The sequence below is a fragment of the Asparagus officinalis genome, chromosome 2, assembly GCF_001876935.1.
Source record: "Asparagus officinalis chromosome 2, Aspof.V1, whole genome shotgun sequence".
Lineage (NCBI taxonomy): Eukaryota > Viridiplantae > Streptophyta > Magnoliopsida > Asparagales > Asparagaceae > Asparagus > Asparagus officinalis.
In genome coordinates, this window is record NC_033795.1 from 6,312,165 (window position 1) to 6,324,497 (window position 12,333).

At 37.4% G+C, this 12,333-nt stretch overlaps 3 protein-coding genes across 3 annotated transcripts; 1 reads left to right on the top strand and 2 right to left on the bottom strand.

Annotated features, from left to right (window-relative positions):
• LOC109830056 lies at positions 1,504-2,357 on the bottom strand. The gene has a single exon (XM_020397212.1). It carries the CDS (start codon positions 2,000-2,002, stop codon positions 1,604-1,606), a length of 399 nt encoding a protein of 132 aa, XP_020252801.1. The 5' UTR covers positions 2,003-2,357; the 3' UTR covers positions 1,504-1,603.
• LOC109830055 lies at positions 8,050-9,659 on the bottom strand. Its single transcript, XM_020397211.1, has one exon. It carries the CDS (start codon positions 8,808-8,810, stop codon positions 8,094-8,096), a length of 717 nt encoding a protein of 238 aa, XP_020252800.1. The 5' UTR covers positions 8,811-9,659; the 3' UTR covers positions 8,050-8,093.
• LOC109830751 (glutathione S-transferase T3-like) lies at positions 10,329-11,301 on the top strand. Its single transcript, XM_020398113.1, has 2 exons — positions 10,329-10,616; positions 10,696-11,301. The coding sequence occupies exons 1-2, from the start codon at positions 10,329-10,331 to the stop codon at positions 11,299-11,301; spliced, it is 894 nt and encodes a 297-aa protein (XP_020253702.1).

The following is a 12,333-nucleotide window of genomic DNA, read 5'->3' on the forward strand; positions in this document are numbered from 1 at the left end:
AAGAATAATCGATAAGGATTAAATAGTAGCCATAAAAAAGAACAAGGTTACCACGACTCAAAACAAGATGGAAGTTATCATGCTGCTGTCTCTCTTGCAGCAGCCTCAGCAGTCCCTCCGTGAGAAAATCCATCCCCCGTGGACGTATAACTAGCCTCTCCAATGAATCCAGTTAATTTCTCCACATTTTTCAAAAGAGGGCATCCCCCCAGATCGACAACTCTCTTAGTGCAGGAAGATGACGGATCCTTTCGAGACTTTGGCAGCTACGGATGTCCAGCTCCTTCAAGGGAGATCCCTTCAGGCCTCCGGGGAGTGATTTCAATCTCGGGCATTCCGAAACAGACAATGACATTAGATTTGGGAACACAGTAATATCCTCATCTCTATCAAATGACCTCTTATTGGTCCTATATTTTGGGTCCCTGTAGCAAAGCTCATAAGGTTACAAACTCGTGAGATGGTGAAGAAGAGAACCCAACGATGGTGGCTGCATCATCCAAATTGGAAGCCGACGACCAAAGTATCCCACGACATCTAACTTTTCCAGGCATGGCGATGGGGCCAGCTCCTCAAACACATCCTGAATTCTGCGGACCTCTCCTTCGTTGTACTCAGCAGCTGGTGGATCCTCCCATTCTACGGACCTCCTCCTCCATCCGTAAGTGTCGGACGTCGAAGTTTCGTCGTGGCGGACACTGTAGTTAATTCCTGCTTAGCTAAAGGTTTTTAATGAGGCAACTAATGAAACACAAGAATCTACTTATGTCATGTACTCTTTTCCTCGACTAGTTTTTCTCCCACTGGGTTTTTCTAGCGAGGTTTTTAACGAGGCATTGACATCTCAAAGTAATGTCCAAGGGGGAGTGTTGAAATCTAAAAGTCATTTTGTGGAAACCTAAAAGACAAAATGAATGTGGACATTACATTGAATGTGGAATATTAATTAGTGACTTTTCATATATCCAAATGTCCTTTTATTTTCCACAATGTATCTATAAATTGGATGATGTATGGAAAAAGAATAAGGATGAATAAAATTATAATTTCTCTATTTCTCTTGTCTTTTGTCTCTTGTTTGATTTCTTTAATATATTACAACACGTTATCATTTCTTTTGTCTTTATTAGGTCTTTTGTCTCTATTTCTCTATTTCTTTAGTATATTACAACACGTTATCAGCACGAACTCTAACCAACTGAATATGTTTTTGTTGCCATCAACGACTCCCAAATCCTCAATCACTGATCGAAGATAGATCCGGCAAGCGTTGGGCCTCGTGTTCGAATTGCTGTCTGGTGCGGTTCCTGTAGTTGGCGCCATCTGGATTGTTCTGTAAGTATCTGTATTTTTAAAACCTTTCGAGTTCATTGATAGCGTGAGTAATTTTTTTGAGTTAGTGAATATTCTTAGTTTATGATGCTATGATTGAACTCAAATAAGTCTATATTTGAAGATTCCATCGACTATTGACACGAAAAGATCTATTGACCTGTGTCCGCCCATTCCGGTAACAGCAAAGACTTGGAGTTTTCTTTCGTCTTTCTTAACTATACTCTCTACCAAATTGTTTGTAGCACGTTCAACGCCCCTCCCCACGATATCAGACGTATCTATGATAGACAAGGTCTGACGATTGAGGATCAACTGTTGTGACTCGAGTATCTGGTTCACTCCTCACTAAGTTAAGGCCTGACATATCTCTAGATATCTCGTCCAATATCTCATTTAGTTTCTTGATCAGGTCACCAATCTCATGACGGAGACGGATGCTAGTGAAGCAAGAGAATAAGCGAGGGCTGCTACAACATACCGTTGATGAATCAGATGATGTAGACGTCTGGCCTTCAAGCAATTTCCCACCCTCGTGCCTGCATAGGTCAATTATGTCATCGGCATCGGACATGACATCTTTGAGCTCCCTCACCCGCCCTGCAACGGACTCCGATTGGATGTGCTTTCTCTCAGCATCAAGAAGCACATGCTTGATCCTCTCCATCATCCGCTGCAGCCTCTTGAGCTCATCTTTCACGCCCAGGACAGTTACCACCTTCTCCTTAAGGGACGTCAGCCACGTTGCTGACTATGGTTCCAGCTAAAGCATCCAGCACCATGGCTATCTCCTCAACAAATTAAGAAGCAGGTATTGGAGATTTCAGAGAGTTCACGGCCAAATTTCTAGCTTACTTTTGTTTAATGAGGGTTGGGTACTTAGAGAAATGAGTGAAAGATTTATATCATTTTCTATTCTCCCTCTCTCAATTATTGAGGTACAAGATCAGGTGAGAATATGTCCACACGCTTTGCTACAAGTGGGAGGAACATAAGGTCTACGGGACCACAATGTGTTTGACAAATTGCTACAACAGAATGAATAATAGCTGGTGTTTCTTCCATCTAAACAAAACTTCAAAAACTAATAAAGCATGACAGGCCAAACAATGAGCTGCTCGATTTTTTTTCACGCTTTGTATGTGAAAAAAAATGCAATGTCTAAACCATAATTATAAGATAGTTTCTGTTTTAAAAAATAATAATAGAAAGGTAGCTTTCATCGATTCGGTTTATTTTTAAAGGTGGTTTTCATGAAACTTTTCCCGAGAGATTTAGATGGTAACAAAGTTCATTATACAGGCAGGAGGAAAAAATCAATGAAGGAAGTAATTCTGAGAATGTATTTTGTCTAATTGAGATAATAAGAATAGTCAACACGATGCTCGTTAAATCTATATTTGTGCTCAACAATGTTGTCTGCATATATAATTTTTCTTGATGATACTGAGACCCTCTATCTTCCTCATCTCCTTCTACGTACTCTACCATTAACCGATAATGAAAAGCTCACCTTTGCTTTGCTAAATGATTACGTGTGTTTGATTTTTGCACAGCTGGAACAAGAGCAGCGGGTAATTAGTCCAGGTGTTTCTCGAAATGCTGAACGAGCCAATTAGTTCAATCGCAAGTAAAAAATATGGACACGCGCAAGAAACTCAATCTCTGCATAATATATAACAGTGCTTTAGATATGTAGGATACAACAAATTAGAAATACCATACAGTTAATGTGCTATATATCGACATTTAAACAGTCTTTGAGTTGATACCTTGGGTATGTATAGAAGCACTTTTAAACTAGGTTTATGGAAAAGTTCTCCTAGATGGTTATGTGAACAGTCATGCAGGATCTCTTCTTTCGTTAATAAGAAGTACAAGCACTAGTAATAAAAGTGCAGTTTCTCAAGAATCAGTTGCTTTTCACCAAAGGGTTTGTACGATTTTTTTTGATAAACAGGTAAATAATCTGAAACTAAAAAATGTTAAAACTAAACTGTCACGTGCTACGAAAAGAATGCAAGCAAAAAGATAGAATGTTACATAAAACTTACTCCAATGTTTCTTTGATTTAAAACTGTCATTTTAAAGCTTTAACTAGTTTCTCAAAGTTCCAATCATCGGACGGACGCCCGCTTATATGAAGAGAAGTAACAAGTGACATAAAGTAATTAGTGAATTGACTTTCCAGAGTTTCATTACCATACAATCAGAGGACAGGCTTTCAGCCTTTGAGGAAGAGGTGCAGCCCATATTGGCCCTTACCCAATTAAACCTTAGGAGCTCGTAATTGATTCATACCAACTACACAGCTCTTCTACATGTATCAAGTTTATTTGCATTTTGTCAAAAGGAAAATAAAACCATATAATATGCTAATGCCCCCAATTGTTTATGATGTCAAATTACAAAGTCATTTTCTGATATATAAAGTACTAAATCGGAAAATACTTAATCAAAATAGTTGTGCGTCTCATTCACTATAAGGATTGATAAAACATAGCTATATAGGATTAGTCAAGACATCATCCTTTCCATAAATCATCAAGAGAATAAAAGTAGCCACAGAAAATACTCCTCCTTGCAAATGCCTGGTCAAGACATATATAATCTCAAAGGAAAAGGTAGACATTTGTATTACCCAACTTATTCTAGAAACATACAACATCCTTTAAATGATCTAAATAACATTGGTAAAAGAGTTCACCAAGAAACATACACAAAGAAAAAGAGCACTTCTAGCGTTTAACATAATCTGCATTCTAAGACCACAATTTGAGTCAACAATCAACATGTTGCTACGTACCCTAGAAAGAAGAACATGAAACTACTTTCTACATAATTTCACAATCTTTTTGAAATTCATTTGAGATGGCATTTACCTATAATTTAACTATCAGCGAATGAGTAGATGTGAGCACTAGTCATTGATGAATCTGCAGCTTCTTATTGACATACATATTTCTCAACATCTTGAAACCTCAGCTTCCGCCAAGAACACTTGCAAGTCATAAGAATATTCATGTTGATCAGCACTATAACTAGTTGTCCTCAATTTACAATTTTAAGAAAGAAAGCCCTTTGGAGAATGAGAAAAACCAAACAGAAGTGAAGAAAATATAAATCCTGAGTTCTTTTTCTAGAGGATATTCAAAAAACAAAAGAACAATTAATTCCTCTGGAAGCAACGAGAACTTGGCAGGATAGAGTAAAGAAAAATAAAGGGATTTGGAAAGCGGGTCTATGCAAATTGTTTTTTCTCAAAGAGCGACGTATGGAGTTGAACACTACAGAAAGAAAGGTAAAGCGATAAATGTCAATTTTTCAGAATACTTACTTAAAAACTCTGCTCTCTGTGCTGTCAGACTGAAAGAGATTGAGAAGTGCATCAAATAACCATTCCAAAGGAAAAGAATAACCGATAAGGATTAAATATTAGCCATCACACCAAGCACTTCTCCAGAGACGTTAGTGTTCTCCCACCAGCGGTAATCGGTCTCGTAGCGATAGGGTTCCTTGGTGTACCTTAGATAGTGATCACGACCTCCCTCAAAAACAGAGGCATCGACTCTGGGTGTTTGACAAATTGCTACAACAGAATGAATAATAGCTGGTGTTTCTTCCATCTAAACAAAACTTCAAAAGTGAATCAGGTGGATTTAGATTAGAGATGTTTTTATTATTCTTGTTGCACGAGAAATGTTCTGATAGAATGTATAGTCAGCTAATTCTTCAAGATTCAGGCGATTTTGTATACTCTGGATGTTCACGAGAAATGTAGCCCAAATCAGAAGATAGCAAAATAAGCACCATTTATAGTAAACTTTTCCCGAGAGATTTAGATGGTAACAAAGTTCATTATACAGGCAGGAGGAAAAAATCAATGAAGGAAGTAATTCTGAGAATGTATTTTGTCTAATTGAGATAATAAGAATAGTCAACACGATGCTCGTTAAATCTATATTTGTGCTCAACAATGTTGTCTGCATATATAATTTTTCTTGATGATACTGAGACCCTCTATCTTCCTCATCTCCTTCTACGTACTCTACCATTAACCGATAATGAAAAGCTCACCTTTGCTTTGCTAAATGATTACGTGTGTTTGATTTTTGCACAGCTGGAACAAGAGCAGCGGGTAATTAGTCCAGGTGTTTCTCGAAATGCTGAACGAGCCAATTAGTTCAATCGCAAGTAAAAAATATGGACACGCGCAAGAAACTCAATCTCTGCATAATATATAACAGTGCTTTAGATATGTAGGATACAACAAATTAGAAATACCATACAGTTAATGTGCTATATATCGACATTTAAACAGTCTTTGAGTTGATACCTTGGGTATGTATAGAAGCACTTTTAAACTAGGTTTATGGAATAGTTCTCCTAGATGGTTATGTGAACAATTTGTCATGCAGGATCTCTTCTTTCGTTAATAAGAAGTACAAGCACTAGTAATAAAAGTGCAGTTTCTCAAGAATCAGTTGCTTTTCACCAAAGGGTTTGTACGATTTTTTTTTGATAAACATGTAAATAATCTGAAACTAAAAAATGTTAGATAAGGGAATACTAAATTTCACAGATCAGGAATTTTTGTCTCCCAGTAGCCAATGAAGCAAAACTAGACACATGATTTTCTATGAAGAAATACTAGTGATTAGATAAGGTGATCACGAAAAATAAAAGAATTAAAAGATAAAAATGCTTGCATAATAATAATGAGAACGAATTCAACAAAGAGCAAGAAAAAAATGCATATTTCTCAACATCTTGAAACCTCAGCTTCCGCCCCGAACACTTAACAAGTCATAAGAGTCATCATGTTGATCAGCACTATAACTAGTTGTCCTCATTTTATAATTTTAAGAAAGAAAGCCCTTTGGAGAATGAGGAAAACCAAACAGAAGTGAAGAAAATACAAATCCTGAGTTCTTTTTCTAGAGGATATTCAAAAAACAAAAGAACAATTAATTCCTCTGGAAGAAACGAGGACTTGGCAGGATAGACTGATAGAGTAAAGAAAAATAAAGAGATTTGGAAAGGGGGTCTACGCAAATGGTTTTTTTTCTCAAAGATCGATGTATGAAGTTGAACACTGCAGAAAGAAAGGTAAAACGATAAATGTCAATTTTTCAGAATACTTACTTTAAAACCTCCGCTCTCTGTGCTGTCAGGCTGAAGGAGATTGAGAAGTGCATCAGATAACCATTCCAAAGGAAAAGAATAATCGATAAGGATTAAATAGTAGCCATCAAAAAGAACAAGGTTACCACGACTCAAAACAAGATGGAAGTTATCATGCTGCTGTCGCTCTTGCAGCAGCCTCAGCAGTCCCTCCGTGAGAAAATCCATCCCCCGTGGACGTATAACTAGCCTCTCCAATGAATCCAGTTAATTTCTCCACATTTTTCAAAAGAGGGCATCCCCCCAGATCGACAACTCTCTTAGTGCAGGAAGATGAGGGATCCTTAATTTCGAGACTTTGGCAGCTGTGGATGTCCAGCTCCTTCAAGGGAGATCCCTTCAGGCCCCCGGGGAGTGATTTCAATCTCGGGCATTCCGAAACAGACAAGGACATTAGATTTGGGAACACAGTAATATCCTCATCTCTATCAAATGACCCCTTATTGGTCCTATATTTTGGGTCCCTGTAGCAAAGCTCATGAGGTTACAAACTCGTGAGATGGTGAAGAAGAGAACCCAACGATGGTTGTTGGATCATCCAACTTGGAAGCCGACGACCAAAGTATCCCACGACATCTAACTTTTCCCGGCATGGCGGTGGGGCCAGCTCCTCAAACACATCCTGAATTCTGCGGACCTCTCCTTCGCTGTACTCAGCAGCTGGTGGATCCTCCCATTCTGCGGACCTCCTCCTCCGTCCGTAAGTGTCGGACGTCGAAGTTTCGTCGTGGCGGACACTGTAGTTAATTCCTGTGCTTCTCCACAAAAGCTTTCATCCTGTGACAGAAACCGAGCAAGTGACCGCAAGAGATCGTGCATTTTATAATAACCCCGCACTTCTTCATAGATACTAAGATGCCTTCTAACTAGCTCTTCGAAACACTCCCCGGCTAGTTCTAAGAAAGAATCATTTGCGTTTCTGCAAATACTTCAGCTGCACAGTGTCGCACGAGCCCAGCACGAGGAAATCGAAAACCCTCAGGTAATAAAGAGCAATAAAGAAAACATTTTCTCAGAATCTTTAGGTAGCTTGCCCATAGATCCTTTCTCAGAACTTTTTCCCATTCCCTCGGATTTCTCCCTTTTGTTGTTAAAACACCGGCGATGCTCTTAATTGCCGGAGGGAGGCCATCGCATTTTCCAACAATTTAAGCCCCTGCATCTCTCAGACCCTGCATTTCCTCCTCCTCTCCGGTGACATATAAGCTCTTGCAGAGCATTTCCCAGCCAGATTCTGGCGGCAATTGTTCCATGGGATGGATGTGCACCTCCCCCATCTGCCAAGCAACAGCTCCGCTCTGTAGTGGATTAAGTAGTAATTTTATATGATTATTTTTTATTCCCTATATTTTTAACTATTTCAACAATTAACCTCACATATCAAATTTTATTTTTTCACATATTTTCCAAACAAAATGATTTATTATTTAAAAAATTAAACTAATAAAACAATAAAATATTATATTTTTATTATTAATATTGCCAAAATATTACATTTAAGAATACAACAGAAGATAAAATACAAGAAAATAATTAAACATTAACAACAATATAAAAATTACAAATTTAGTATGCACTTAACTATCTGAATTAGTGTATTCCTCCCATAGATGATCTATCAATGCATTACGAAGCGCAATATGGGCATCTTTATCCTTGATTTTTCCGTAACGTGCAATAAATTGAGTAAATCTTGTAGTTTCATCTGCTACCATATCAACTTCTGGTGTTGGTGCTTCCCTCACTTCTTGAATTGGTGCATAAAGATCACGTTCATCCTCGATTATCATATTGTGCATAATAATGCATGCAGTCATTATGTCATGTAATACATGTTTTTTCCAAAAACGTGCTGATCCTGCCACGATTGCAAATCGTGATTGGAGAACTCCGAACGCACGTTCTACATCTTTTCTACATGCTTCCTGTTTCATGGCAAAATATTTTTTCTTCCTACCTTGTGGCTGTTGGATTGTTTGTACAATAGTAGCCCATTTCGGATATATACCATCAGCTAAATAATAACCCATATTATACTCTTTTCCTTGAATAACATAGTGAGCGGGAGGAGCAATACCTTGAGCTAGGTTAGAGAAAAGATTAGATGACTCCAGCACATTGATATCATTATTGGTGCCTGGCATACCAAAATATGCGTGCCATATCCAAAGATCATAATCTGCCACAGCTTCGAGGATAATAGTTGGTGACCCACTACGTCCTGTGTATTGCCCAGACCATGCTGTTGGACAATTTTTCCATTTCCAATGCATACAATCAAGACTTCCTAACATTCCTGGAAAACCACGTTTTTTTTCCAATATAGAGTAGCCTAGCAATATCGTTAGCGTTAGGTGTTCGTAGATACCGCTCTGCGAATATTTCCACCATAGCACGACAAAATTTTGTCATACTTTCAATTGCTGTTGACTCACCTATTTTAACGTATTCGTCCGTAGCATCAGCTGGTAGACCGTATGCCAACATGCGAAAAACAGCTGTTACTTTCTGTAACGGTGATAATCCCATTCTACCAAGTCCATCACTTCGTTGTTGGAAGTAATAGTCATGATCTTTCACTGCATCAACAATACGAAGGAACAAACTTCTTGACATCCGATATCGACGACGAAACATATCTTCTCCAAAACGTGGATTATCGGCAAAGTAATCTATGACCAAATTCTGATGCGCATTTTCTCGATCGCGGTTGATCACTGCATGACCGGGAATCGAGCCACCATGGATCGGTTGGTAGTTGTGTTGACGTAAATTGTTAACGAGGATCATGTTGTTGTTGATGTACTCACAAATTACTTCTTCGGTTTCATCAATCTCTGCAATGATATTGGACAGAAAATTATCATCATCCGAAGATGAAGATGATGATAAGTATGATGGACCTCCAACATCGAAATTCATTTTTGAAGTAAGAAAAGAATGACTGAAGTATGCAGAAATGGAGAATAATAATTTTAACACAACAATGAGTAATTGTGTGGATGTACCTAATCTAGTATGCTATTTATAAAACTTTGCTTAGCTGTATACATTGAACAATGTGTAAAGTTGAGCTGATTTTAGGAAATGCTTTCCAGCTGTTATCAATTTGTCACAAAATTCAAATTTGCTTTTAGCTGTATACGTTGGATAATGTGTAAAGCTGACCTGATTTCAAAAATTGATTCCCACTCGTACAAAGCTTTCACACAATTCAAGGAGAGCTGAGCTGTGTATACGTTGGACAATGTGTAAAGCTGACCTGATTTCAAAAATTGATTCCCACTCGTACAAAGCTTTCACACAATTCAAGGAGAGCTGAGCTGTGTATACGTTGGACAATGTGTAAAGCTGACCTGATTTTAAAAATTGATTCCCACTCGTACAAAGCTTTCACACAATTCAAGGAGAGCTGAGCTGTGTATACGTTGGACAATGTGTAAAGCTGACCTGATTTCAAAAATTGATTCCCACTCGTACAAAGCTTTCACACAATTCAAGGAGAGCTGAGATGTGTATACGTTGGACAATGTGCAAAGCTGTCCTGCTTTCAAAAATTGATTCCCACCGACAACGTTGGATAATGTGTAAAGCTGATCAGTTTGTACAAAATGATTCAATTTCAAATGTTGACCACCGACAAATTCAAACCAACCGCAAATTCAAATTCAAATTCAAATTCAAATTCAAACAAAAAAAACAAATTTGGATTGGCTATAAATAACATTCACGGTTTCTACTTCAAGCCACCCAATTCGAAGTATTTCTTCAAAGTATTTCTGATCTCCAAACCAACCGCTTTTTACAAAAAAATGTCTGTTCGATTAACTGGATACACGGTTACTGAAGATGTGCTCCTTTGTCAAGTATTCTTGGATATTTCTCAAGACCCTATTATCGGTAGAAACCAGTCTCGAGATGCATTTTGGTCTCGTGTGGAGGACAAATACAATGAACTTCGAGATCAGCATTTTGAGATGCGTACGAGCCGATCAATTCGTTCTCGAATGGAAATCATAAGTAATGAAGTAAGGAAATTGAATGCGTGCTTGAGACAAGTAGAGAATCTGAATCCAAGTGGTGCTTCAGATGAAGATATTGTAAGTATTCTATTAATTATCGTTTGAATTTTATTATTATTGTTGAAATACATAACTTGATGTTCACTATAATTTGCAGTTAGTTCGAGCAAAGATGTTATTTATGCAAGAACCAAAGTACAAAAAAGGTTTCAAATTTGATCATGTCTGGAATATGGTTAAAAATTTCGAAAAATTCAAAGATGATGTCCCCACAGCAAGACAAGTTGGTCGAAGACAATCCCAAAGTGTGAACTTCGACTCGTCACAATCAGATAATCCCACTCCGGAATCTCCTATATCAACATCTCCTGGACTGTCATCATTTACTCCATCTGAACGACCTATTGGGGTAAAAAAAGCCAAATTGAAAAGAAAAAATGATGATCATGAGTCAAGCGTAGTGGAATCCATCGAGACCTCCAACAACCGACTTATAGACAGGTTAGACAAGGCGAGCTTGGACAGGCAGGCAGCATTTGATATCGAACGAGAAAAGATAGCCATGAAAAAAGATAGAGATGAATGGAAAATTATAATGAAAGATTTGAATTCCATTGCTGATCCAAACGTGCGGGAGTACGTTCGAGCTCAACAGATTAAAATAATACAAAAAAGAAATCAACAAGAACAAGGGTCTGCTTCTAATTTTGGCAATTATTTTAATGATATTGGACACTCTGGCCCCGATCTACCAGAGTATTGAGAGTTGCTTGTCCATCTCAGGAAATGTTCCATGTTTAGTTTGTACTTTATGTTTTATTTTAATGAAGTTTTATATTATGTGTGTCAGTTTTTATATGTTATGTATTTCAGATATGTAATTTATATTTGAATTATGTATTATGATTGCTCTTTATAATTCATGGGACTTTACTTATAATGTCTAGATTTTAATATTATAATTAATAATAATGTCTTTTAAATTTTAGCATTATTTTTAGCCATAAAAAATAATTTATTTTGTCTAAATTATACAATTGTGGTAAAAGTATAAAATTTAAATATTATTGTGGTTGTTTTAAACATTTAATAAAACAATTGGGGTCAATTTGTGAATTCATAAAAGTATGAGGTAAAAACCAAAAATTAAAAAATAAAAAAAATAAAAAGAAACAGTAATGGGGGATGAACAGTGCGACGCCAAATATAGCGTCGCGCTGTTCATCCCCGCTAAAATGCAGCGGAGAATGGCGCTGCGTTGGAGCTCCGGAGCAGCGGCAAAATAGCGGTTTGCGGCAATTTGGCGTCGCGTTGGAGATGGTCTTAGAGAAATGAATGAATGCACTCCATTATACAGGTTTTTATCATTTTCTATTCTCCCTCTCTCAATTATTGAGGTACAAGATCGGGTGAGAATATGTCCACACGCTTTGCTACAAGTGGGAGGAACATAAGGTCTACGGGACCACAATGTGTTTGACAAATTGTTACAACAGAACGAATAAAAGCTGGTGTTTATTCCATCTAAACAGATACTTCAAAAACTAACAAAGCATGACAGGCCAAACAATGAGCTGCTCGATTTTTTTTCACGCTTTGTATGTGAAAAAAAAATGCAATGTCTAAACCTAATTATAAGATAGTTTCTGTTTTAAAAAACAATAATAGAAAGGTAGCTTTTCATCGATTCGGTTTATTTTTAAAGGTGTTTTTCATGAAAAAAAAACCCCCCAAGATATTAATATATACATCCATAAGATGTGGATAAATACAACCTTTTGTACACCTCTAGTTA

Coding starts and splice junctions, on each gene's coding strand:
- LOC109830056 (XM_020397212.1), bottom strand. CDS start 2,002: ATGATGGAGAGGATCAAGCATGTGCTTCTTGATGCTGAGAGAAAGCAC.
- LOC109830055 (XM_020397211.1), bottom strand. CDS start 8,810: ATGTTAGGAAGTCTTGATTGTATGCATTGGAAATGGAAAAATTGTCCA.
- LOC109830751 (XM_020398113.1), top strand. CDS start 10,329: ATGTCTGTTCGATTAACTGGATACACGGTTACTGAAGATGTGCTCCTT. Junction 10,617..10,695: donor GTGCTTCAGATGAAGATATT/GTAAGTATTCTA, acceptor TATAATTTGCAG/TTAGTTCGAGCAAAGATGTT.